We start from the raw sequence: 26853 nt of genomic DNA, 5'->3' as shown, positions 1-26853 counted from the left end.
ATCACAGTTAACATCTTTAAATGGCCCTAACTTTCACACACATTAAGGACACATTCTCTCTCTCTCTCTCACACACACACACTCACACACACAAACAAAATCTCAAACACATTATCAAAGGCTGTTCCTGGTTCCTGGTGACAGTGCTGCGAAATCCAATCTCTATGCAGCAGGCCTGGCCTGGTCAGACAAAACTAGTTGTTACTTTACAGAGGGAGGCCGTAAATCACACAGTCACAACTGTCTGGGAGAGCGAGCACTCAGAGAATACCACCGTGTGCGTGTGAGCGCGAGTGCGCGCTCACATGATGGCTATCGGTTTGCTTGTGTACTTACTGCCTGGGCTCTCTCCAATGCTGCTGTGCTTTCCATTCCAGTACCACAGCAGCAGGGTGGCATCTCTGGAGCCTGACAGGATGTAGCAGTCTCCTCCGATGTACGACTCAGAGCGAGCCAGACACGTCACCACGTCACGATGCCCGAAGACTATCTGAGTCAGTTTGCCTGCAAAAGCACATAAATATACACGTCATTATTAATTCCTCTGTAAACAAGTAGTGAATTGTACACTTAATATATTATAATAATAATATATTATAAAAGTTGAACAATATATGACATTTGATTGTGATAATATTTTTGTACTGCACTTTAATCACAAAAAATAAATAAGAATTTATTGCTACGTTTAGTTTTTTTGAACTTCCCAACATGTGTTTGTTGACCATCTGTCTGCTTGGCTAATTGTTCTACAAGATCAGACTTCAACTAATTCCCAGAATAGAATAAATATTTGTTCCAACTCTGTGCATGACTGTGTGTGTGCCCTTGCACATGCAGTGAGCTCCATGTGTATATATAAAGAAGCTAATTGCTGTCAGATTTCCAGACCACAGCTCCACTGTCTAATACCCATTACACTCCTCAAAGTGTGACCTCTGCAGTCAAACAGTGGATAGTCTGCAACACATGACATTTCTGTCTGGGTGTCAGATTCACAAATTACTGTCCATTGGATAATTAAGCTGTATTTCACCAAAAAGATGGGGATTATTATTAAACTGGGCGGGTTATTGACTAATAGGAAGAACAGAGACATCAAAGATGTAAAATGTTTGACATCTTTATAAACACTGAAAATAAGTAATGATTGCAGCAGCTGTAATGGCTACCATGCACCTCATACTGAACACTCATCCATTCAAACACACCCTTGCACACGCACATTTAAATTAAATTGGATGTGTGTGCACACAGGCGTATGAGGCTATGTGTTTTGTGCACGTGTACCAATCAAGTCTTGTAATTGATAAAATCCTTCAGTCCTTTAACCTGGGGGCTTTAGGGACCACGGTGGCAGCTGTTGAGTGTGTGTGCGATTAAACTGTGTTCACGTTCCACTCGTACACCCCGGTGGCAGTCGCACAATAGAGCTATCTCTGCACTCCCATCCCTCCCTCCTCTATTAAACAGAGGGAGGGCTTGGCCTGTAGAAATTGAATCAGAGTCTGTTTTATGGATGCAAGCGGGACTCTGAATGAGGCCAAGGAGAAGAACTGAGAAGCGAGGTTCGGAGATGAAGCTTCAGACAGTTTCATTTAAAACCCCTGACCTGATAGCGTCTGTCTGCATGTGTGCGATTGTGTGTGCGTGCCCCACAGCATGTATTACTCATGTTGTGGGGACAATTCTGTTTACACAATCGCATTGTGGTGATATACGCTTCCTTTTGGGGACAAAATTCCCATTCTTAAAATAATTGAATCATAGGGTGAGGACTTGGTTACAGGTTGGGTAAAGCAACGGTTTAAGGTTAAGGTAGTGGCTAAGGTTAGGGTAACGTAATCTGTGTTTAAGTATGTAAGTTGGTGTGTTCATACAATACAAACAATGTCAGCAAAAGACTCTACCCTACATTCAAATTTGGTGAGTATTATGTACAAAATATTTATATTGCATATGCTGAGGAATGGATTATTTATGTGATCTTTTTCCCCATCATTTACAATTCTCATTGTTGGAGTTTTGCGCTTGCATCGCAAAGAAAAAAAAATACAGTTTGAGTTTAGGTAATATGAGGCCACAAAACAAAAAACACTGACAGCACACATGTCTTAACCAAGCCAAAAATAAGAGAAAATAAAAGCAACCTGCTGTAAAGTAATTGCGTAAATTCACAACAACTGCACCGGGACAGCTACAGTACAATGCAGTCCAGCACAGCAAAGTGAAGCAGAGAGCATCGTCTGTGGTATAACAAAATCGGAGAGTCTGTATACTGTGTGGAATATTAAAATAAGAATCTAAAGTATTTAGGTTGTAAAGATGATGCAATACAAAAACATTGGTCAAAACAACAAATACACTGATGATTTTACTTTTAGAGCCTGAGGAGGAGATGCTAGAGGAAAGACCGTGGAGATTTATTAACTTCAATGTGGTTATCATATTTCATGGCAATTTGCAGTATTTTCTTATGAGAAATCTTATACTCAGAGTCAACACTGTGGCCTGAATGTAGCAGAAAACAAAAGCACAAAGGGTTGATTCTCAAAGTAGCATAAATACATTGAGAAATAAGCTTTATTTTGGTATTTTTTCAATGTTATAAAGACACTGCGGGCAACATGACTAAAGATTTACAGTACCTGAGTCAGTGGAGTAGACCCGGAAACTCTTGTCCCAGAAGCCACACAGAAGGATGAAGCGGTTGTCGGCTGTGATGACGAAGCACTGTGAGCTGATCTGAATACTCTGGTCCAGCAGGTCTGGGATCTGACGACGATGACTGCCCACGTTACTGGCTGAGCGGAGAGGAATTAAAATATACTAAGTCAATCAAAGATTACATGTTATACAATGAACAAACAAGTATTAAATCTATAATTCAGCTTTAAGTTTCCAATGCACTGCAAAGCACAAAGCACTTATGCAGATTTCACCACGCAGTACAAAGAAGATGTGGAGAGAACTACATAAAACACCCTGGACGTTAAGTTAACAGGACTTCACCTTTTGAGAGTCTCACAATCTGAGCAGTGGTACCTTAGCAAGCATAATCTTCACAAAATATGTAAACTACTCAAGTCCGAACACACTGTAAATTAATCTGGGATGTGTAATTTTTCCAGGGGTTGGTTAGAAAGCAAATTTATTGACATCTCCATCGTTAGAGATGTGACCACTATTAAGTATTTCTTATTTGGTGGGGTTGAAAGTGCTGGAGAACAGGTGTCGAGGCAGCTTGTCTAGTGTAGAGACTGAGAAAGTCCAGTATACCTGCTACAACTAATATTTCAACCCATTTTCTACATTTCCCAAAGCCACAGTTGGCTCGGCACTCATCCTCGATTTACTGTGTTTAGCTCTAGCTCCTCCTGGAATGCAAACAGTGCGCAGAAATCTCTTCTACCACCCCCCTGAAAGACAACACACACTCCCACAAACACAAGAATACGTATAATGTTTAGTACATTTTCTGTAATTTAGTCTTAAAATGTAAGATAGGTGAAAGCAACAACGTCTAAGAGAATTAAAGGAACATACACCCACTGTCAAGCTATAACTAGACTATCTAAATGTACCTATGAATACTGATGCACAGACTCACATTTCTTTTGTTTTGACTTTACAGAGGGGCTTTGATGGAGAAGATTGTACGTGCAGATAGAGACGTGAGACTAAATCCTGGTTATTTTCAGGAGTCAAGTGCTAGAAAAAAAAAAAAAACTGTGGATATGATCTGGTGAGACAGAGTGACCACAGCATTCACAGAGAAAGAACAGCCTCTCTTGCAGAGGTGCGTGAGATTGTAAGAGGCTGCAGGGAAGCGATGGAGGCGAAGGAGGGAGCAGATAGAAGCGGTTCATCTTTCCCAGCTCCACCAGTGCATCCCATACATCACTGCGGCTCGGCGCTCTTCTCCCGCTCATCAACAAGTCGTGAAGGATGAGAGGCACCCATATTGTCCTAACAGCCGTCTGCCGAGCATTCTCAATCACACATTATTACCACATTCATATTCATTTCCATTGACACGCGTCCTTTCCCTCCGCTCAAATTAAACCAAAGAGGATGCAGAAAGGGAGGGGAGGGAAGGGACGACAGAGAGGGAGAAAAAAGGCGAGTTGATGATGAAATGCCGGCCTAGGTCACAGCTCATTGCATTCCAATTTGCATGCAAATGGTTTAGTGTGAGAGCAGGGCCTATATCATGAGGAGTGAACTGGGGCAGAGGCTGAGAAACAACTCTAATCTACTGTCCAGGGACACAGTACTGCAGACTGCCATGAGTCACCCAGATGCCAGCAGTGTTCATATACAAATCCACACAAAAAACATTTTCACACAAATACAAGTTCACACTTTGTACATGAATACACACCTATGTGGATTCTTTTACAGTCTTAAATGACAGCATACCTATCAGCGGGTCAATTTCCACAGGAAGTTGGTACTCCTGGTCCTGCACCGTTGAGCTCTGATGACCTGACAGAGAAGAAGACAGATTGGATTAATATTATAATCATGTGGCCTTGTGAAGCAGACACCGGGTTTCAGTTCACTCTGAAATTAGTCTCAGTGTCACCTACTGGTACAAGAGTTATTCCACAAATTAGTCATCGGTTCTGTCAGTACACTACGGAGGCCATGGACACAGTGATTCTTTTTGCCAACTATGTGCAATAAAAAGCATTTCTCTGCATAACCAAGTCACTGGGGAGCCACAACATCATGTTTTGGTAAACAGACTCAATGTCTTTGTTCAAGTGTAGAAACAGGACAGGAAAACTTCTTTCAGTCCCTTGGCAAACCAGCCAGCCAATTAATATTATCTGCTTTAATAATCAAGGGCTTATTTCGTTTTTATTATGATTACGAGTTGAGTGGTGTCGGTATCCAGTAGCTTATTTAGGTCGGTTCCTTTCTCTGACAAATTCTGCTTGATCTTGAATTTTCAAATGTCAATTTTTTTGATCAGATTTTTTTATTTTTTATTTTTTGGAACAAACTATTTTGAAATAGAAAATTTTAGACTGCAACAATCACAAACATGGTCTGTATTTTACAATGATGGAAACTAACCATTATTATTATTGTATATCCCTATGGATTTTACAATAATTTTGTGGAAAGGTATAACTCTATGCAAAAATTAAATGTGAATAAAATCCGCTGAACAAGGTTTAGGTCATTATCCTTTTTTTTTGCATGCCCAGTCAAGAAATTCGGGTCAGCACAGCAATTTTTCTTTCATCTACTTTAAAAGCAACATGAACAATCCACAAAATCCCTGCAGTTAAAAGGCTACTTCTCAAAAGCCCACATTTTTGTATATTATGCCAGCTTAGTAAACCAATTAGGTTAATCAGTCTGGTCTGTGGTGCGCATGAATGTGGTTATATCGTAATAAAAACTCATCAGTCTTCTTCTTCATATATTCACAGATATCAAATTTAATCTATCCTCCTGGGCAGCATGAGTGTTGAGAAAATGAGGTTTTGTGAGGGGAGAGGCTGATGTATGGAGGTGGACATGAGACCTAATGCTGGCTGCTGCATGTGTCACATTTGATACTACTATCCTGTAGACACAGTCAACTGTCTCCCAAATCAACGTCCATCCAATGGAAACAAGACAGCTGAACCCTCAGATAAATCAGACATTACAGTAAATAAGGAGGAGAGGGATGAACTGAGGACGTATGAAAAGTATTCTGTGGTAGCAAGAGGTCTTTACCTGCCTCAAAAGCCCTTGAGGTTAATTTGACAGAATCACAGTGGCATGAAATCCCAGCAGAAATTATTTTATTTGCTTTTCAACTGCACAAGTTCACTGATGTGAAATCACCTAAATATGCAGTGTGTGTGCAGGGGCAGAACTTTCTCACCTGTCAAGCCATGCCACTTGTTGACAGCAAAGAGGCGGTTGGCAGTGACTGTGATGATGGCGGGTGATGTTAGACCTGGCTGAGTGTTGGCTGCTACGTGGGTCACTGGAGAGTTTGATGGGAACTTCAACACCATGATAACATCCTGCTGCATCTGCTCCGTAAACATCAGTGGGGTCTGGAGGAGAAGATACTATTCAGCCCGACCGGGACGGACAACAGGATGCAGGGAGGAAAGGGAAAAGAGCCAGGGTATGGAGCAGCCAGCAAAGAGTGAAAGAAAAAGGAATAGGAAAGCAGCCGCAGTCGGTGTAAGCGAGGAAAAAATGAGAGAAAGGGATGAAAAAGAAGGAAAGAAAAGGTTAGGAAGCTTGAGCAGGACAGTGGTAAGCAGTATTTAAGGAGTACAGACAAGCTAAGAAAAGTATAAAGTTTTTACAGCAAAGGCAAGACATCTCTATCAAAGGGACATTTAGTCGCTTGTAATGTGTATTTAGGCTTCTTAATGTGGCTTATTTTGATTGAGAATCCAACACAGTTTAGCTTATAATGTTAAGAAATAGAGAAACGCTACAACCAGTGCAAGTTTGGCCTTTTTGCTTGAAAACGTGTTGTTTCAACACTACTTTAATTTGCATCATGCAGGAAAGTAGAAAAAAGAAATCAATAAAAGTTACTTGTATAGAAAGATCAACTATGAAACAGTCATAAAACCGGTGACAAAATGGTGATTTCATTGACCCATCAGACTGTTTCCTTTGGTTAGACAGGAGCTTGTATAGAGCCATTTACAGACGGTTTGTACTAAGCAGCTCTAACACAGAGCCATATTCCTCATTGCATGTAAAGAAGAGGAGCGTCAGTGTTTAACATCAGGAACAGACCTGAGTGAATCTGGTGTGTCTGACAGCTAACCAGACGCACTGACAGTATCATTACCACCAGCATGGGCAGATGCCGACACACTGACAACACACTACCATGAGAGAGGATGGAGAGAAAGTGAAGCGCAAAATGAAAAGCAAAGAGAACAGGGCGTTTTGGAGGAATAGAGAGGAGGGTTAGAAGTGTGTTCGAAATGTGAATGTTTCGTTTGAAAACTATGTGGAGTATGGAGTACATGGAGTAAACATAAAAATATTTCAAAGCAATCTAAGCATACAGTAAGTGAGGGACATTCAAAGCACCACAGTCTGAGTTTGTGTCTGTGTCTGTGTGTGCATGTGTGTGCTGGGTGGTGGTCTACAGCCAGCTGTCAGCGCCACAGGGACACCACACTAATAGGGACTCATGGGGCCTCTGGTCCATCACAAGCAGGCTCACTTACTGCACTCCTTGGCCCTTAAAAAGCCGTCACTTCAGAAATACTGTTCATTGCTCCCCTTCATTGATCACCTCTGCTTCCAGCTCAGGTGGAAATTCTGCCTCAGACCCAGGTTTCCAGTGAGAAGCTATGCCGTTCCCCTTTCCTCACAAGCGTTCTACATGCACCAAATTGCTTGTGATCTTTCCCGTTTACACAGGCCTCTCTAATGATGTGGGAGGAGATGCTTGCAAAACAAAGACTTTATTTTCCCACAATTTTAGATAGAGGAAGACGTAAATAAAATAAAATAAATTGATTAATTAAATAAACAAATATGTAAAACTGAGTGCCAACATCAGAGCGGAAATCAGAGGCCCCAAACAGACAGCACAGGGGCTAATACTGACCCATTGTTGTATTTTTGGGTTCGACATCAGTTGTGTGTGTGTTTGTTTCTAAAATTATCTGCTCACATGTACTGTATGTGTGTGCACCACTCACCACTTGCATGGCTGAGCTTCGGGGTGGGTGTGGCTCAATAAGCAACTGGCAGGGAGTCTGTCCAAAACTCCTGATTTGAGACTCCACAGCCTGAGAAGACAGAAAGAGAAGACAAAAAAAAAAAAAAAAAAAAAAAAGACATTCCATTAAAATGTTTATTGCACCACTGGGTCTCAGCTGTGTTTTATTGAAAATAATTAATTTTATGCCTAAAAGGCTCATCTTAAATTCTATTTCATAAAATTTCCTCGGATCACATCCTTATTTGGGAAATGCTAAATCAATCTGCCATTATGTGATGATTATGTGTTGGAAAAAAGATAAAGGCAGGGGCTACTACAGCGAGGAAAAGAGGTGCACTTGTGTTCGAGCACACATGTTCATACTGATATATGGATAAACTATTTTCTCACTGTCAGACACACATTCACACACCAATTTATCCTCAACAACCACACACAGAATCAGAGGAGGGCTAGGACAGGCGGGCTTGTAGGCTGGTAAGGTGGTGTTAATGAAGAGGTATAGGACCATAAATGTCAGAGCAGACGCCGGCCGAGCAGCCTCTGGACATCATCACACAGCTCACTGTCAGGCCAACTAGCACGAGATGAAACACACTCTGAGCCATTTACAGATGTATGAGGCTAAACCAATGCATCCTAATACTGGGCTATACCTGGTATTACACTGCAGGAGCGCAATAAACTGCGAAAAACTGTGTTAAAAGATCATCACATTTACTAAATGGCAATTGTGTTGATTAATGGAAGAATTAAGCAACAAATAAAAGTATGGACAAACAGAAAAAGTAAAGCTGAAAATGCAGAAAACAAAAGAAGACACAGAAAAGACTTAAACTCAAAGACTCAAACTACATAGTAACAGTCTATCATGCTACAGCCACAGTATGATAGATGATTTATAAAGGGACAGAGAGAAAATGGCCAACACGAAATTATGACAGAGCCGTCAGTTTGTTGGTGTGCACTGTGACTGGCTGTGTGGGAGTGACAGCATTTGTGTGTGTGTAGGCTGAGACGTTTGAGCCTGACTTGGCGAGGCCTGTTAGAATGAGCTCATGGTTGAGGCCTGCATATGGTATTTCCATGAGAAAAACGTTGGGAAGTTAGTTTGCTTGCACACATTGTCTGAAACTTAGAGAAGACCAGGGAGACATAGAGAAGAAACAGTCTCAACGCTCCTTTACAAGATGTCAGCTTCTTCGAGGCTAAGGATCATCACCAAAACTCTACATGGGACATTTTTTATTTGAGAACTAAAACACAAAGATCATAACCTTCTCATTTCATCTTCTCTATTAAAATTTGTACCATGTTTTCTTCTGCAAGTTTTGTAATTTTGCTTTGATTCTTACTTTTTTCTGCAGAAAAATAATCATTGTGCTTTTTGTTGATAATGTTTAAAAAAAACCAAAAAACTATTTAACGTCAAAGTTTTACAGCATGATATGTTGCAAAGCCACAAGAGGAGTAGCTGTTAAGCAATCTGTGTAGCTCAGTACTGGCTCAGCAAATTGGAAACTTTAAGGCTAAATCTGTCTCCTTGTTAGCAGGAGTGTCTGTGTATTGGTGTTCGTGCCAAACCTCCATTTCTCTCATGTTGACCTGAATAAATGTAAATGTTCAAACATGCTAGATCTGGCAAGAATTCAATGGTCCACATATATATACTGTATATTGAAACTGCTTTGTAAGCCTGTATTTAAATGCTTTTAAACAAAGGCCCCCAGTTACCAACAAATATATAAAATATCAAAACACCTCTATACAAACATGATAAAGACTGATCGTGACAGTGAATCTTAACATTTTCAAGTATAAAGAGCCTGTTAGTAAGTGGGTATCATTCCATCATTCAAGGTCAAAGTGCCCGCCTTCTCCTCTGCCTGTAGACTGGAGCATTTTGCTTAAACTAATGTGTAGAAGAGACTCCTCAAAGCCACTCAACCCATCTTCATTAAGGTCAGCTCTGACATTTATGAGGCTGTGGAAAGCGACCGAGTCTAGGTCAGCCCGTCCTCTCCCTATATGCCAATGCAATGCTCAGGTGATTATATGAGGGGCCATCCACAAGGCCAATCTCTTTTGGGGGCGCTGGCCCATGTCTGATGAAGGTTTTCTATATTCTATACATTTAAATGGCTGAAACGCCCTCAGCTCATATGTCGCAGCACGGCCTTTGATTTACTCAGCCACTTGACAAGACGGATCTCCATGTCAAACATGCTGCTTTTATGCAAATTTATCCAATAACACTCACTATTCTATGAATAGAAAAAACACATAACTATGATGGACTTGTATTACTGACAAGCAGTCTGGTGGGTTATTTTGCATTTCTGGCTTTAGATGACCAAACTTTGAAAATAAATATTAAATACAGTCATAGTCCAAAGAAAATAAACCAGTGGGCCTTGAGTTTGGCTGAGTGTCAAAACAGGTTCACTCGCGTGGGTATATTTCCCGTCTTCTGCCGAATTACGCAAAAGCTGTACAATTCAGACAGGGCTCTGTGTTTTGTCGATGCTGTAAGAGGCTGTGGGATTTTCCATAATCACATGTGAAAGAGGGGAAGCCCTGTACGACGATGAGAAGGCAAGGCAGGGTGTGTTTCTCCTTATTCACTGAGAAGCAACACAGATGTGCATGCATGCCATACGAGCACATAAATGCATCTGCACTGTTCTCTTACAGAGTGTGAGAGGGTAAAGTTTTGACTTGTGGTGGAGGCAGAGCAGGAAGTAATCATGGTTTTCAAAAACACAGCAGTGGTCTCCACAGCATTCCCTAATCTGTGCTGAGATATGCCAAACTTTCTCCCAGAACAGAAAGACACACATAAACACACAGCAGTGTGCATTTATGCTGATGAGCATACGTAAATACACAAAGCTATACACATACCAATGAATGCATGTATACATACACTGTGTATGTATAAACATATCAAGGTATGATCCATACAAACTTCTTGAGTTTATGTGTAAGGTTGGTTGGGAGCGGGTGGAAGCTAGTGGCTGCTAAACAGTGTGGCAAAACCACAGAATCAGCCAGCCAGGAATACAGAACCCTCTACCTCAGTCTACTGACTTTTCCGATTCCCACACACACACACACACACACACACACACACACACACACACACTCCTGTGACCCATCTCCCTGACACTGAACAGCCCCCTGTACTAATGCAGCCTAGCTTGGCCCAGTCCACAGTCCAGGCTGAAGCAGTTGTCACTCAGTAATGCCAGACTCGGGGGACACTTTTCAGAGCCCAAAACCCTCAGTCTCAAAGCTCCTGCAGCCCTCAGCCACCCCCAACATCCAACCATGACAAGGCCCAGACCTGGAACTCTGTTTCCACCTTCTGCACAGACAGGGCATGTTTCCTTCCACACAAACACAGTTGAAGGAGAGCATTGGCTTAGCTCACAGGGATAACACTGCTTTGGTTTATTTAACTAATTAAAGGGCTCAGACTGAGTTTGTTTTCAAAGGTGGAAGCCAGAAGAGTGTCACAGGCAGATTGGGAGGGGGAAATAAACACCTTTTTTATCTCTAGGGAGATAAACAAACATGGCTGGTTTATTCATATTTTACATATGCATATGGTAATACTATTTGATTTAAAGATGCTCTTTATTTGTACTCTAAATTTAATAATATCAACAAAAAAAAATTGGTAATGACTGACAGTAAAATACATAAGACAGCACCAAAACTACAGTAAAGCATAAAAACCATTTGTGCCACATCTTTACTCTCCACTTGTGAAGTCATAGCCAGGAAGACAGGGGGTGCTATTCTAATTCCACTCACAGCCTATGCACCTGCCTCTGATGGCATCCTGTACTGTATGTGTGTGGATTTATCATTCTCATGGTCACTGGAACTGTTTGGGAGAAACGCGGAAGTGCCCGTGATCCAATTTAGTGGTGTGTGTGTGTGTGTTAGCCAGTAGGATGGGTAATGGGCCCAGGGCGTGGAATTGACCGGTGCAACCTGGTAATGAATCTGCATGTGTGAGCGTATGTTTGTGCACAAGCATGCATGTGCGTGTGTTTGTGTGCGCGTGTGTGTATGTGTGTGCGCGCGTGTGTGTGAAGTTAAAGCCAAAGCACATCTGGATGGGAATTAGGGTGAATGAGGTGATAAATCAATGATCTACCTCTGGCGCATGTGATGCTCCAGTCACTGAGCATGAAGGGCAGGAGAACAGTCAAAATGCCTTTCAGCTGTTTGATATACACTGATCTGATCTTTATGTAAACTTTAATGCTATGTGGATAAACCTGGTTTATTTCTATTTGAGTCTTGTTTTCATTGTTCTGTTTCCAATCCTTGTACTCAACACTTTCATTGCTGAAATAAGGGAAAACCACAACATTATTACAAAGTCAGGTAGGGCAGGAAACAAAAGCATTCAGATAACTTTACACAAACCTTCGAGGTGACCACTTTCAAAATCACTTTAAGGTCTCTTTTGTCCCCTGCCATTTTGTTGTAGCAGTGTCAGCATGATTCCAGACCTCAGCATTTACTTTGGTAAGGGCATGTTTTTCAAAACCAACAGAATTGATGGTGAAAACTATAAAAAAAAAAAGTTGTAATAAAGAAAAACCCTGTACAAAGCCTGGTCACTATGCTTTCACAAGAATAAAAACAGGGTTTGTGCAATTTTTGGAAATACAACTTAAATTTCATAAAGGCTGATGTGAGCAGGGTCAATTGGTCTGCTGCTGGCTGACGGCCTTTTACAGCAGACTGGTGAAGTTGTCAGACCAGCGTTCGGCTGTGGGGAAACTAGCCGTGTTTTTCTTTTCAGCGGTGTGTTTTGTGTGGCCGTTTTTGTGCAGGCCAGCGTAGCTTGCGTGTGCAGCAGATCAAAGTGAGGGGAATGAATAATGAATGAAAGCCAAGGAGGGGGTTTTAAGGCGTTAAAGTGGAACACTTTGCGAAGTGCTTTCAGAAGTATCACACTGGGCAAAGGGCTTTGCTCAGCAATACCTGCCAGTACATTGTTAGCTTAGCTCTCCCATGCCATTCTACAACCAATTTAACATGGCTAATGGCATCAAAAATCTCCCTGAAATACAGACTCAGAGAATGGACAGATGCTTTTATAAGACCGTGAGATTAAGCATCCATTTGAGAGGGCTAATACTCAAGTGTACTTACTGTAATATGGCATTTCCCCTTACTTAGCATTATCTCCCAGTACGTAAATGTGTGTCTACAAGTGTGTATTGTATCATGAAGCAGACTCACCTCTCTGAGTATGGGGTCGTTGATGGAGCTGAAGTTGACTGCGCCTTCATAGGTCAGATAATAGAAAACATTGAGGGCTCTGGCGGCTTCAGGTCCCTGCTGCTTGTAGCCGAAGATTAGATCGATCCACTGGTGGAGCTGGCAGGACACAAACTCGCTCTCAAGAGCCTGTAAATGGAGAAGAGGGTAGAGGATTATGAGTATTGTTAAATGTCAACAGATGCACACCATTTACACACCATGCTCTAACCAAATGCTGCTCCCCAAACATGTTTCTCGTCCCATTACTGAACGGCAGTTATCACTAATGTCTCTCAAAGATCAATTCCACTGAGAAAGCAGAATTTCCTGCTAATTGTTCCTGTGACAGAATCTGCCAATGATTCCTATAATGAGCAAAAAGCTCTGTAAATCCATTTCTGATCATATGGGAGCATCTAAACATTAGAGAACTCTTGTAGTTCATTAGGGAGTCATTTCAGCTTCTCTCTTTGTTCTTCTCTCTGCGGCTTGTGGGCAGATAAGAGCACCGTGTTGCTCTTCTGCAGACGTCTCTGCATCACCATAACGCTGAGATACAAGCTGTTCCCTCTCCTCATTAGCTGGCAAAGGAGGGAAAAACATTTATGGTTTCCTCATAAAAACAGGCAATTGTGTTAATTTGTGTAAAGCTGTCGCCTCACAAAAGCCCTTTAAACACGACCAAATTAGAATGAGGCAGCCCTTGATTGTCATTGCTGCCTTGTGTCATATTAATTTGTGACAAAACATTAGCCTGTGCTACACTTAAATGGCAATTTATATCATTTAAATTTTTACTGCGTAGACCAGCGCATCCCTCACTTAAATGTGACTTTCTGACAGCTCATTCTGCATCTAATTCCTCCCGATTCTCTTAATTACAACTTTCAATCAGGGAGGACAGCACTGGTATATAGACTGTTTGCAGTTGAGGTCTGATGATAGTGTCAGTGAATTTTTGACACACAACTCTAATACTAAAACTACACAAACTGAAAACACTGAATCATATTGTCAGTTACTAGAGGAAAAAATATCCATGAGACAAAGACGGAAAATTGGGTTTGAGCTTCAATATGCAGAAACATAGAGATGTACCATAAACACAGGCTGAGCAACAACACCAGCACATTTTGTTACCAGGTGATCTCAACTTTTATTGGACGAGAGACAGGGTAACTCATTTACAGATCGCCAGTCTATCACAGGGTTGACACAGAGATAGAGAGCGAGAGTAAGACACTGCCATTTGCCCCTACTGAGCAATTTAGAGTCACCAGTTACCCAACTGCATGTTTTTAGACTGTGGAGTGAAACCGGAATTCCAAGAGGTAACCCAAGCAGGCGCCACTCCACCACTATGCCACCCCAGAATTCTGTCTCATTTTATCTGTAAGATGAGTCACGGAAATTGGCCTTTTTACTTTTTTGAAAAATTTCGCCATTAATTCAAGTAGCTTCTTCAGTGTGAGGAAAGTTGGTTCTGGAACCCAAAATTATCTTTAAGTTGACACGATTTTTGTTTCAGGACTGAACTATGGTCGCTAATGCCAAAAGAAAACAAATCTAACTTCAAGTATTAAGATAAAGCAGAACACCCCAAGAGTCTAAGGTAGTCTAGACTCTCTGTCCTTCTGGCAACAGCATATTCACAGTATGTTAGCGTGTTTAAAGTATCACGTCACAATTTATATTAATGTTGCACTGCAAGTCAGGCAGGCCCTATTTATTCAAATTCACTTTAATAGCAGGCAGGTTTCAATTGTGTGTTTGCATGTGTGAGAAAGGGACCAGTTCATTACATTAGGATTGACCTCCGTCAGTCCCTGCTCCCGTTTTCTAAAACTAAAGCAGTCTGATGGGCATTTAATGTGCACTGCAATCTACTGTCAATCAGTGTGGGGAAATAAAGAGTGGCCATGTTATTGCAGCTTTCTCTACAGAGGTCTGTCTTTATGGAAATCACTTGCATGTACCAGAAACAGAGAGAGAGAGACTAAAACAATGAAACTATGTATTATGTGTGCCTATGTGTGTTGGCACTTGGTACTGGGTCTGTGTTACTGTATTTGTTGGGTCTGTCACCATCTATCTGACAAAAGGTTCAGCAGCTCTGTGTGACTGAAATGTAGATGCAGGAATTTAACCTCAGCAGACTAGATCTCACGGATTAAAAAAATATCTGCCTGTGGGGCTACAGTGAACTGCCTTGATCACATCTCTTCAAAGCCCTTTCAAAAATACCCGACTGTTTCAACACCAGTTAGACAACATTTAGATTAGGATGTGAAACGAGAGCTTTATTTTGAAACATATTAGACCAGGGCTCTATAGCAAGAATGCACTCATCAGAGAAGCATTTTGCCAATCAAGTTGTCAAAAACTTCTTGTACAGTAATAAATAATAGGTCTGCTGGTATTCTTAATATAAACAAATCATATGATCTTACAAGGAAAAAATAATATGATTTATAGCCAAACCAAAACATGACTTGTCAAAATATACATTAAAAACACATAAATAAGTTATACTGTTGCACTGGGTGACATATTCCTTCATTATGCTGAACACTAGCACTGTAATTTAACGAGACTTGATCTCACATACACTGTCCTGCTGCCGTAAATTTCCATTAATAACAAACGTGCAGCTGGAAAAAGAATTGCCATTTAACTGGTATTAATGATTTTACCTACCATGTTATGTGACTATACATACAGTACTAATGTAATTTCAACAACACAAGTGTAGAAGTTGCAAATAGAATCAGCAATGATGTAGACTTCTCATCTTGTATCAAGATGAATTAATGCAACAACTTTAGGATGCAAAGCAAGTTCAACACAAAGAAAAGGCATGTATAGACAACCCATTAACTAACGTGTCAGGTGAGCAGGTGTGGAAATGTCTCGCAATGTTGTGCCACACTGTGGAAATAGTTGAGCAGAAGGTTGGGGCAGATAGCAGATTCCTGAGGTGGGAACTGGTGCCACTTCAGGAGAACCAGGCAGGATTATTGATGGGCCAATTAGCAGCCAGTGTATGTGTCATCTCCACCCACAGGGGAGTCTCTGATAATTAATGAATAATTTAGCATACCTTTATGTAAATGTTGATAGGGGGTAGAGATGATTGGAATCCCACGTTTCTATTGTTACAGATTTGACAAAGTACACAAATGAGGGTCCCCTTTGTTTTGTGCTGTGACTTGTTTCCAATGGAAAAAACTATTTCAAATATTCTGTAATGTAGAAAAATAGCATTGTTGACCTTAGTCAGTTTTTATCTTCAGTGCCAAGTGTTTAATTTGATAACTTTATTCTCTCTATTAAAATTTCATACTTATTTTGACTGCAAGCCAGTTTGCTGGCCAGTGATGTGAATTCCAATGCAAAAGTATCATAATGAACACAAGTTGTCTGTGTTTAAAACTGAGATTACTTCAATTCCTTCCTTTCTAAAACATTTATATGAAGGAAAGTCTAACAATCTTACAAAAACACACAGACAGAAAGTACGTTTGACTGCATGTCTGTCAATGTGTTGGTCTTTAGAAAGGGATTATCCATAGATTGAGGAATTAAAGATACACTATTCTTATATGAGACATCAGACTGGAGACACCAAGTGACTGCAGTTGACCAGCTGGTGGACATTAAACCAGGCTAAACCCTACTACTTTAGAGGAAAAAATGAGAATGCTCTGGATATATGGGCTCATCTTGAAATGCTTTTGTTGCTTGCAGGACGCTACAATTTATCTCTTTTTTATATCTTTGAACTTCTTCTATGAATTCTCTTTCTTTGCCCAAAAGCAAATGTGTCTGTTCAGGTCTGTAGAATTTGCACTTGCTCTATTAGTGACGTGTGTGTGTGTGTGGTTAGCTTTATGGTCTGGATTGAGCTGAATTTCACTCCGGCCTTAATGAGGTGACAGTGAATGCTTTCTTCTAACCTTTACTGGCCCTAAAAACCCTTTTAAAGACTTATAGAGAGCTGTCTGTAAGGATGTTAAAATGTCACTTAACAAATCAATCCACTCATTTGCATGCCAACTGTGATGCGAGTACACTTGCATGTGTAAGCGTGTGTGCGTAATCAAATGCACATGTTGTATGCAGCGTTGTCAGCAGCAGGCTGTTTTCCTTTGTATCGATTACGGATGAATAAAGCAAACACTTGTCAGGTTTGTATATACTAAAACGGCTGTTTAAGAACAAGCTGATCAAAACATCCTGAAAACCACCTGATGAGAACAAAATGATTCTAAAGCACAAATTAAGTCAAGTTTTTTTAGACACATTGTGTTCTTATTGTCCATTTTATTGAATCCGATCATTACATCCTATCACGTCTGTGTGTTTTTAATCACACTACACATGAAAGAAGACCAGTCTGTTCATTATCCTTCTTATTTTAACTCTATTCATTCTCCAAAATAAACAGCCTCGTTTTCATTCTTTCACTTCTCAATCTTACTGCGACTCCATTTTTTTCCCTCCTGCTCTTTCTTTCAGTCATCTGATCCTTTGGATCAACTCCTCGAGAGCTGCCATGCCTTGAGCTTGACAAGCGCTCTGATTAAAGGGCTTATTAGCTTGCTGTAAATGAGAAGCGGATTGTCATTTTGAACCAGGCAGAGGAAGCCTGCAGCCAGCCAGAAGAGAGGGGGCCCCCCAATATGGAATAGGAAAAAAAAAAATGCAATGGGTGACGTAAGGAATGAGAGCCTTGGAGCAGCCACATAGCTAACAAACCATTTCCTTTATTCTCATATTCACACACACCAAGAGAACCCCAGATGGGCTGTGTGTGTTCAGTTCAGTTCCCCCTCCTTCCTGTTCTACTAATTAGACAGGTCACAACTGTGAGAGTTCTGGCTATGGGTCAATGGAGGCACTCGCTGGCAAGTGGAACCTGAAACTCTAACCCCAACTCTCTCCCGCTCTCTCCTCCCATTGTTCCTTATTATCCCCCCTCCACTTGAAAAGCAGGAATATCATCTTTTTGTGGTGAAAAGAAGCCAAATGAGCAGAGACTGAGAAGCTATGCCCAGAAAACAAACATTTCATGCTATACTAGGTCTCAGACAAATGGTGTGGTGTAAACTGTGAGAATGCACATGTTCTATTTACAGCACAGACAATAGCGTAAACACTACTGATTGAAAGGTAAGTGAGTGAAGCAAATGGTGCTACTCTTTTTTTTTCTTTTTTATTTACTGCATGTACATGACCAAATGTTTGATATCTTAGAGAAAAAAATACTTATTTGGAAAAGGGGGCATTTTCCTTCTTAAATATTTTGAGGGAAATATTTCCACAACGAGGTAGCTAGAGAAAATACTACAACTATCTGCAATTATCTCAGCCACAGCTAACAAGCAACCTGCAGAGAATTGAGCCATCTGTCCACCTACGTGCAGAACAGGCTAACAAGCAAGCAAATACATCACCAGTGCCATAAGACACATCCACAAAAGGATCAAATGAGCAAAAGCTAAGTCAACAGTCAGAGCTGATTAAACACAGGACCATTGAGGAAGGCTTTGGAGCGTGCTGAACGAGAGAATATTTGGATAGCTGTGAAGAGTATTGTCTCAGATCATGTTGGATTTGGCTGGAGCACTGGACCGCATCTCTGCCGGTCTGAAGGTGTGGTGGCCTCTCAACATGCAGTGGAGATGATGAGGATGAATTGCGCAACTGATCAGCTAGTCTTCAAAGACAGGTTATTAGGGTGTTGGGTTATGTGGAGCTGCAGCTTGTTAGTGTGCGTTAGTGTGTGTGGAGAAAGAGCAAGTGTAAGCATCAGCCCATGAAAAGACAATTACAACTATATTTATTTTTATTTAACATTGGTTTCACCAGGAGAACCTCTTGAGACAAGAGTGCCCATCAAGCCCACTTTTGTTTCAAGAGAGTCAAACATAAAATGCACACAACTAAGAAATAACTTCACTGATCAAATCCTTAGAATGTACACGGATGCCATAAAATATATGAGAACCAAAAAAGCCTGAAATTGTTAAGGAAAATGCAGTATAAGGTAGGATGCACTAAAATTGGAACAGCAGATGCTTTATCATCAAAAATTAATGATATATACTGAAAATGCAGCAAGGATTTAAACCAGCGTAAAGGAACTAAGACGAAGTGCAAAACTTTTCAGGTAGAGGAAGCTGCACACGCTATTGCTCCTCCCCTAATTCTGTTCTGACAGACAATAAATGTATGCTTTGCAAGCAGGAGTAAAATAAAGTAAATTAAGTACTCAAATTAATATAGCGGTAATATAAAATTACTGTTAGAAAGATATGTACAATATAATTGATAATATCACATTATCAAATGTGATATCACATTATCACATTATCAAATGTGATATTATATCTGACAGAAACATCAGGTAAATAAGATATATTGGCAAAATATGACCTCAATAGCAAGAGTAACAATAGCAAGAGTCTACAGCCATGCTCAAATACAGCCAAGTCAAAACTAATCTACTGTGTGAACCAAGTACAGCTCAGGCTGTGTGTGATTAGTCTGCAGACATTTGAATGCAAACCAAAGTTGTGGATACGGCTGTGCAACTAGCATAGCTACAAACATTTTCACTAATACTGTTATGATTTCACCCATGCCGCCCAGCTCTCTTTAGAGTTACAGGCCTTTAGATCGATAGTTAGAAGTTATCTATGTCTGTGTGTTTTTGTTTATCTATGTCTGCTTGAAAATAAAAGTTAAGTGTGAAAACAGTGTATTCTGCAAAAAAGCATTTTCGTGGACCTTGGCAGAAGAAAAATGAGAGCGTGGAGGAGTTCAGGAAAAGGGAGAAGGACAACATTAGTGAGTGAGTATGTCAGCAGCAGTAGATCATCCTATTTCTCAGGCTCTCATCGGCCCCCTCCATTACATCATTGAAGAGGAGGATGAAGAAGAGGAGTGGGAGAAAGACAGGGAGGAGGAGGCAGAGACGAAGGGGGGACAGCTCGTAAAACACTGAGCGCACAGTAAACATGTCTGCTCTTATGCATGACAATACCCATACAGTGAGCGCTGCTTGACATTAGCCAGATAACCCTCTGTGCCCCACATGCTAGTTCCCATCCAACAACAAGGCTTTCAGTGGAGACACCAGGGGAATAGATTAGCACCAAGCTAACATGGTAAACGGCGTTCTGTAATACAAAGCAATGCTGGGCTAGACAACGTTAAGATTTTCACTCACTCAGTCATCCACATTTGCGTAAGTGTATCTTAGTGGTTAGTGCCTGGTCCAGGCAGTGGTTTACCTCAGCTCACACTTGAATTCCTATGGGGTTACAGAGAATAAGATGTGGAGACTGATGGGAACGCCATTATGTGCATCCCAGGAGCTGTCTGATCAGAGAGTGTGGTAGGGATGAGAAGTAAATGTAAACAGCCGTGGTCTTTGACTTTCAGTAGCTGGTGGTCAGAGCTGGAGAGCTATCATGTTTTAGTGACTCATGGGAAACAATGTGGGACATGCTTTTGTCCACTATAGCCCATTCTCATTCACTTTGCACATGCAGAGCCCCTGAACACACACTTTCCTAAAATGTTCAAAGCATTGGTCACGATAGTGACCCAAAAACAAACAAATATGATATACACTTTATTGCCTTTCGTTTGACGATAACCTGGTAGGATAATGGACATAGCTGTTGAAAGAGCTGTCATCATATGAAAGTTACAAACTTCAGGAAAGGCCTCTCAAAGAGGGCAGCAGTGTGAGTACATGAGGTTCAGAGGGGTAAAGGTGATTTGGCTCATATTAATATGACATTTGTCTGTTAGCACTGAGCAGCCATGTAAATGTTTACCTCTGCTGGCAAGATTACTGTGGGGTCATGGCAACAACAGCTGTAAGGTCAAATGTGACATACTATGGAACAGATCACCATCATAGTGTATAGTGCCTTAAGGCTTTCTCATATACTTTCAAACTATTTGAGCTAAAGTTATAATTGTGTTCACCACTTGTGAACATAAGTGAACACACACAGCCACAGAACAAAAACAAACACTGTATGGTTACTTCTTATATTTTCACTCAACTTCTTTGGAACTGACATCCAAAGCATTTTCAATGACAATGTTGTATTCTAATCTAATGGAAGTATTTATGGTATGTGATTATTTTAAGAAATTCTGGTAATCATCAGATATTGGCAGCTGCTTACACCCAGGGTTGAGTAAGCTCAAATGTTTTCCTCAAAAGTGGCACAATGGCTAATTTAGAAATAACATACCAAGTAGGCCAATGGTAAAAAGGGTCCAATATATAAAGTACTGCATAAAGAAGGTTACTTGGGTATGATTTGGGCAACTCATATTCAGGGTTTAGCACATGTGGCAGTGACCTGTGATCAATCTTCACAGTATCATCTTCTGAACCATCACTCAATTGGCTTTGCTCATTCAATAAGATTAAAGTCTCTCTCTCCTTCTGTGACAGCAGTTTAGCTGATGTCTCTGTCACTGCTTTGAGCTGAGTGCTTTAAAAGGGAGGGGAAAAGACCCAAAGTAATGTGTTGCCCTCCCGTGTGTGGTTGGCAGCTCTGTCAGCAACACTGCAAGAACGCAGATGACTGAAAGGAACCAAACATATGAACGATGGAGCAGCAAATGGGCCCTGTAGAGTTCAAACGGGTTAGACGGCGATGGTGGGAAAAGGAAGAAAATAAGAATTTTACAATGTGCCGTCTGATGCAGAAATTCTTGTCACAACTGCACATCACAACTGCTTTATTACAGCTTATTGTGAACATTAAAACCTCTGACATACATATTTTTTTGATAAGTCTACCGTCAGCGTGTTTACAGTGAGATATGGCTACTACAATGTAGCTTTGTGTGGTTTTAGGGGGATCCTTATTAGCAAGTCTGCTGAAGCCTGGACACAAGACAGCACAGGTAAACATCGATGTGCACACAAACACACAAGGATGCACACACGGTCACCTGCTTTCACGTTAATGGTAAGCAGACCTGAGAAGTGAGATGTGGTCATATATAGTGGGATGTCAGAGAGGCTGACAGTGCCCAGAGACATGTAGTTATCTGGTGGAGGAGGGATCAAGTTCTTAACCTCTCCTTCAACCTCCTGGTTAAAAACAACAAGCAGCCCCTGATCTCTATGGCATGCCGCCTCAAGACCTCACTGTCTCAGTGTTTATGTGTGTGCAGAGTTGTGTGTGGTGCATCCAGAAGAAGGGACTGTGCCTTTACAAGCTAGCTATAAAGTGTACAGTAGACACGAAGGTGCTGAATAGCTTCATCTTCTTCGAGTATTTAAGCTTCAGTTTCTGTATACATTTGCCACAAAACACACACTTAAATTAGTAAACACACTTTAATATAAATTAACTATGACACACTACCACCAGCAGAACAATATAACCCAAGACAGACCTACATGTAACAATTTTTTCTCCTAGATTTTTTGTATTTTCTTTTATTACACACTGAGCAACTTTCACTCACAACAACAAAACAATCTGCCATTTTGCACAGCAGCACAATCCTTTACTGTGAGAGGCTTTTAATAGCCTTTCCAGATTGGGTCCTAATTAGCTGTTAATCATCTAGGGCTCATAACCAGAGTGGAGACAGCAGGTATGTGGGTTTGTAAGGGTGCGTGCATTTGCATGTGTTTGCGTGTTTTCTCCTGCTGTCTATCTGTGTGCTGTGAGGCCATTAGCATCAGACAAGCTAAAGAGAGCCAAACAGCCCATTAACTCCTTCATTCTTCCTCTCTCCGCTCCACTATGCCCATCTCTCTCACAACAGTACCACAGTTGCCAGCTGACACCCTCTAATGCCAACTATCTGTCATGACCAGAGAGCTGTCCACCCACACATCCCTGCCTCTACAGTACCTCATCCTCAGCCCATTCTTTCCTTTAACCCATAGTTACCATTTTCTCTGTATATGATCTGTAGTACTGTACTGTAATTTTAAATTCAATTAATAGAACTTTATTTGAATATCACATTTAGTACAGGTAAATACAATTCAAAGTGTTTTATGTGAAAGACTATGCAAAAAAACAACAGCAACAACAATAACAACAACAACAACAACACAGAAACCAATTAAATCTGATGTAATGTGTTCAGTCTTTCTGGTCCTGTGCAGCAGCCTGGTGTACTGGATATACTGTGTGACATATTTTTGATACAGAAATAAAGTTTTTTTATAGAGGATTAGCAATTAATAAAAATATAGAAAACAAATCTCTGACTATTTTCAAAACCTTCCAGGGATGGATCAATCTGACTGAGAGGATAGGTGATCCTGGATAAGCCTGGCTGAAACGTGTGGATATGTATCTGATATTCACATTGTCAGCCCCTTTGTGAAACCTTAAAACGCTCCTTGTTCTACTGAGCTTGTTATATGTCTGTGCACCTATACCTGCCTGCTAGCCTCGGCTGCACACGGATCAATATCTCAATTAGCCCACAGCAGAGACAGAACCTGCAGAGTGAAATTTAATCAGCTTGAGAGCAGTAACAAGCATGTAGCTGACCATTTGCGTAAGTCCAAAATGCTTGTGCAGTACTAAATTGGGCACAAAGGAAGAAGCCAGAGGAAATAGAGGGAGCAGAGGTGGATGTGACTGGCACACTTTAGGCAGGAATGAAAAGCGGCTTTGTGCTTTCAGAAGCACAAAGTTACTACAAAGATGGTAAAAAGGTGAAAAACACAAGGGATACAGCAAAAACAAATCAACAGTTTAAATTTTTGTGAGAATATGCAAACATTTAAACTGAATTATTGTAGGGTTTTGGAATAAGGCATTATAATTTTAGCGATATTTAACAGAAAACACTACACAAAACACTCACATTAAGAAGATGTGTACAGATTTTTGCAAAACAATGCTGAGAAGTCTAATAAACATACAGTATTCCTCCTGGAATTAAAAAATTAACAAAAGGTTCAATAAAATAAGTAGCACACCACAAAACAGCTTCCCCTGTACATCCACCTTGGCCTAGACCATGCTGACAGCTTCAGAGAGAGAAGTGTGTGATTAATGATAGGGGCTTGGTCATATCAGCAGGCTGGTTTACAGAGCCCACCACAAGACTACACAGGTCACAGAGCACACCAAGGCTCATAAGCACCCATTACTACTATGGGCATATGTCACACAGGAAGCTACAGCTGTTGTTACCTCCCCCTACGATTATGCTCCAATTGAATGTTGGATATGAAGAAACACAAAATCAAAGAGGGAGAGGAAATTTTGCGCATTGAACACCACAAAAAAAGACATTGATTTGCAATATAGTGTAACATCCCTGTGTGAACTAGTAGCTGAGTAAAACTATGAAACTGACAAGTTTTTAAAGTTGAAGAACTAAAGAAATTAATGAGAAGCTACTATAGCATGACTCAACAGAAAAAGCAAACCTATCTGGTCCTTTTTGACTTTGAAACCAAAGCAGGTAATCTGATCCAAGAGTTACAGCCATTTACCAGCCGTGTGTGTGTGTGTGCATGCGTGTGTGTGTGTAAGAGAGAACATCTACTATGAAAATATGATTTTATGAGCAAGTCTGACAACATCCGACATGCATGTACACAGAATAATTCTGCTTTGGGATGAGCGCGCAGGAAGGAGAGATCAGAAACAGGATCTTTACTGCATCATTACTATTGCACGCAAAGACACAAGTTGTCATCACAAGTGAACATGCAGAATGCATATGGACTGAGAGCAGACGGAGACATGTTGTGGTGGTTAGAGATGTAGGAGGTGAGGGGAAGGTTAGATTACTTTGCCAACACAGCAATCTGAGAGTCAGGGCATGTCGGAGGAACGGGAGGCTCAGGTAACAGGAAGAGCTGTGAGACGGTCAGGAAATAACACTGTCTCTTTGAATTAGCATTTCCAGCTAAGACTGTACGAGGAAAAGCAGAAATCTCCGCTGGGTCTTAGGTTGGTCTGGGTTACATGACACAAAAGATTTTTTTTTTTAAAAAGTGGTTTTGTTTGTAATCAACTTGTAGATACTACAAACGATTTTGTAAAAATATATGTGCATCTAGACTATACACAAACAATGATTTACTCTTATCCATTTGTATACTTTGTAGAATGCACTGGTCTAACGCGATGCATTGGGCAAGGACATTCAAACTAGGTATGTTCTGCTAGCATGTGTTACAGTTCTCTGTACTATGCATTTGTCCTACCAGGCGACTGATTCGAACGAACTCCTCGGGGCTCTTGGCCCAGGGTGGCAGCTCCACATCAGAAACCACGGTGCCATCTTCCATCAATCCAAGGTTGTAACTGTTGGCATTTACAAACATCTCAGGGAGGTAGTAGAACTCTGGGATCAGCTCCTAAGAAGGCATAGCACAGCAAGATGTCCAGATTTACACAAATCCATTTACAAGCAAAATGGGACAATTTTATCATATCAGACACAGGCTTAGAAAGATGAAAGACTCCTACAACGATTCTGAAAGTGCAGAGGGTTTACATATGTCACCAGCCCATACTAGTAAAAGTCTAGTAAAAGAGTGAGAAACCTCTTACGACACCACATATTTTTGTTACAACAGTGTGTTTTCTAAACTGTACAATATTACAGTAATTCTGAAATGACGGCTTGTCATAGGCAACACTGTCTCCAAAAATACTGAGACTACTTACATAAACAATTACAGACCTGTGTTTAGCCATTACAGAAGATGTCAAAAACCTCTGAGTATATCCTCAGCTGTGGTTTTCCACTGTTGTGATGTACTAATTTTCTTTGTTTGCATCTAAGCAGCACAAAAAGTTTTTCTACTTTCTTCTACCAAAACAGAGGGGGGAAAAAAACAGCCAAATTCTTTCACAACTGATGACTTTATTTGGCTGTCTCAAACAATACAAAGTATTTTCAAATTGCACGCTAACAGCAAATTTAGTTATGACAGGAGATGTAACCCCATGTTTAGCCATTCATCTTTTGTAACTAAGCAGAACCTGCCACGAGTGTAAACATGACTTTAAGCTTAAAACCATGTAGATAAATCCATTCTGCCCTCCAGGCCTAAACTGTGGTGTTACTGTTATTGGTGTCTTAATGACTACAAGACACCAGAAGGACAGGATTAAGCAGAGTGTCTCGGCTGTTAGCTGTGTTAGTGTGTTGATACAGGGCAGAAACACAACCAAAAACAGTTTAAAAATCCAGCTATGTTTTACACCTTTCATGGTTTGAATTATAGACAATTTCTAATTATAGACTAAATGATCAATTGATATATGTGTTGGCATTTGAACGTAATGTACTAGTCTGTGAGAAAAGCTTGTGTGACTAGAGGTGCTGACTGGTCTTCTTGCGGAGGGCAGAAAGATGCAAACATGTTGACAGTCTGACATCAGAGATGAGCAGACCACTGCTGACACCAATATGACAGTTTGTGAGGCCAGCAGCACAGATGACAGTATGGCAGCAGCCAAGGTCCACATGCTAAAACCTGAGGCTGCCCTGCAGGTTTAGGCAAATTTCTAGCCAGGTCTGCTTGAGTCCAAATTGAAATATTGTAAAAGGTTATATGCAAAAATAATGAAACTACCTTTAAAAAGATTTTATACCACTTTGATTAGATTAGCTGCATAATACAATCACCTCTCATCAATGGGGTGAAAACATCTAATCACATGAGCAAGCAAACACACAGGTTTAAAACAACACAGCACTTCCTCACTTCTGAAATCTCTTCACCCCACAAAACCTGACCTAAAACTTAAAGGTCATCCTCTTAACAAGGCCTCCAGCTTACCCAGGTTCACTGGCTGTGG

At 40.8% G+C, this 26853-nt stretch overlaps 1 protein-coding gene across 9 annotated transcripts in view; it reads right to left on the bottom strand.

Annotated features, from left to right (window-relative positions):
- Nucleotides 1-26853, bottom strand: part of lrba (LPS-responsive vesicle trafficking, beach and anchor containing) — a 168358-nt gene that overhangs the window by 9207 nt on the left and 132298 nt on the right. For 6 of the 9 annotated variants that reach the window (XM_067499797.1, XM_067499798.1, XM_067499802.1 and 3 more), the window contains 7 exons: nucleotides 25248-25400; nucleotides 12989-13156; nucleotides 7698-7787; nucleotides 5891-6083; nucleotides 4423-4488; nucleotides 2649-2804; nucleotides 337-504 (listed from right to left, as the gene is read on the bottom strand). In XM_067499797.1, coding sequence (XP_067355898.1) covers nucleotides 337-504; nucleotides 2649-2804; nucleotides 4423-4488; nucleotides 5891-6083; nucleotides 7698-7787; nucleotides 12989-13156; nucleotides 25248-25400 — 994 coding nt within the window. The remainder of the gene's footprint in view (nucleotides 1-336; nucleotides 505-2648; nucleotides 2805-4422; nucleotides 4489-5890; nucleotides 6084-7697; nucleotides 7788-12988; nucleotides 13157-25247; nucleotides 25401-26853) is intronic. The other 3 variants (XM_067499801.1, XM_067499805.1, XM_067499806.1) reach the window with 1 other exon arrangement.

This window comes from Channa argus, chromosome 3 (assembly GCF_033026475.1).
Source record: "Channa argus isolate prfri chromosome 3, Channa argus male v1.0, whole genome shotgun sequence".
NCBI lineage: Eukaryota > Metazoa > Chordata > Actinopteri > Anabantiformes > Channidae > Channa > Channa argus.
This window is presented reverse-complemented; position numbering and strand designations above follow the sequence as displayed.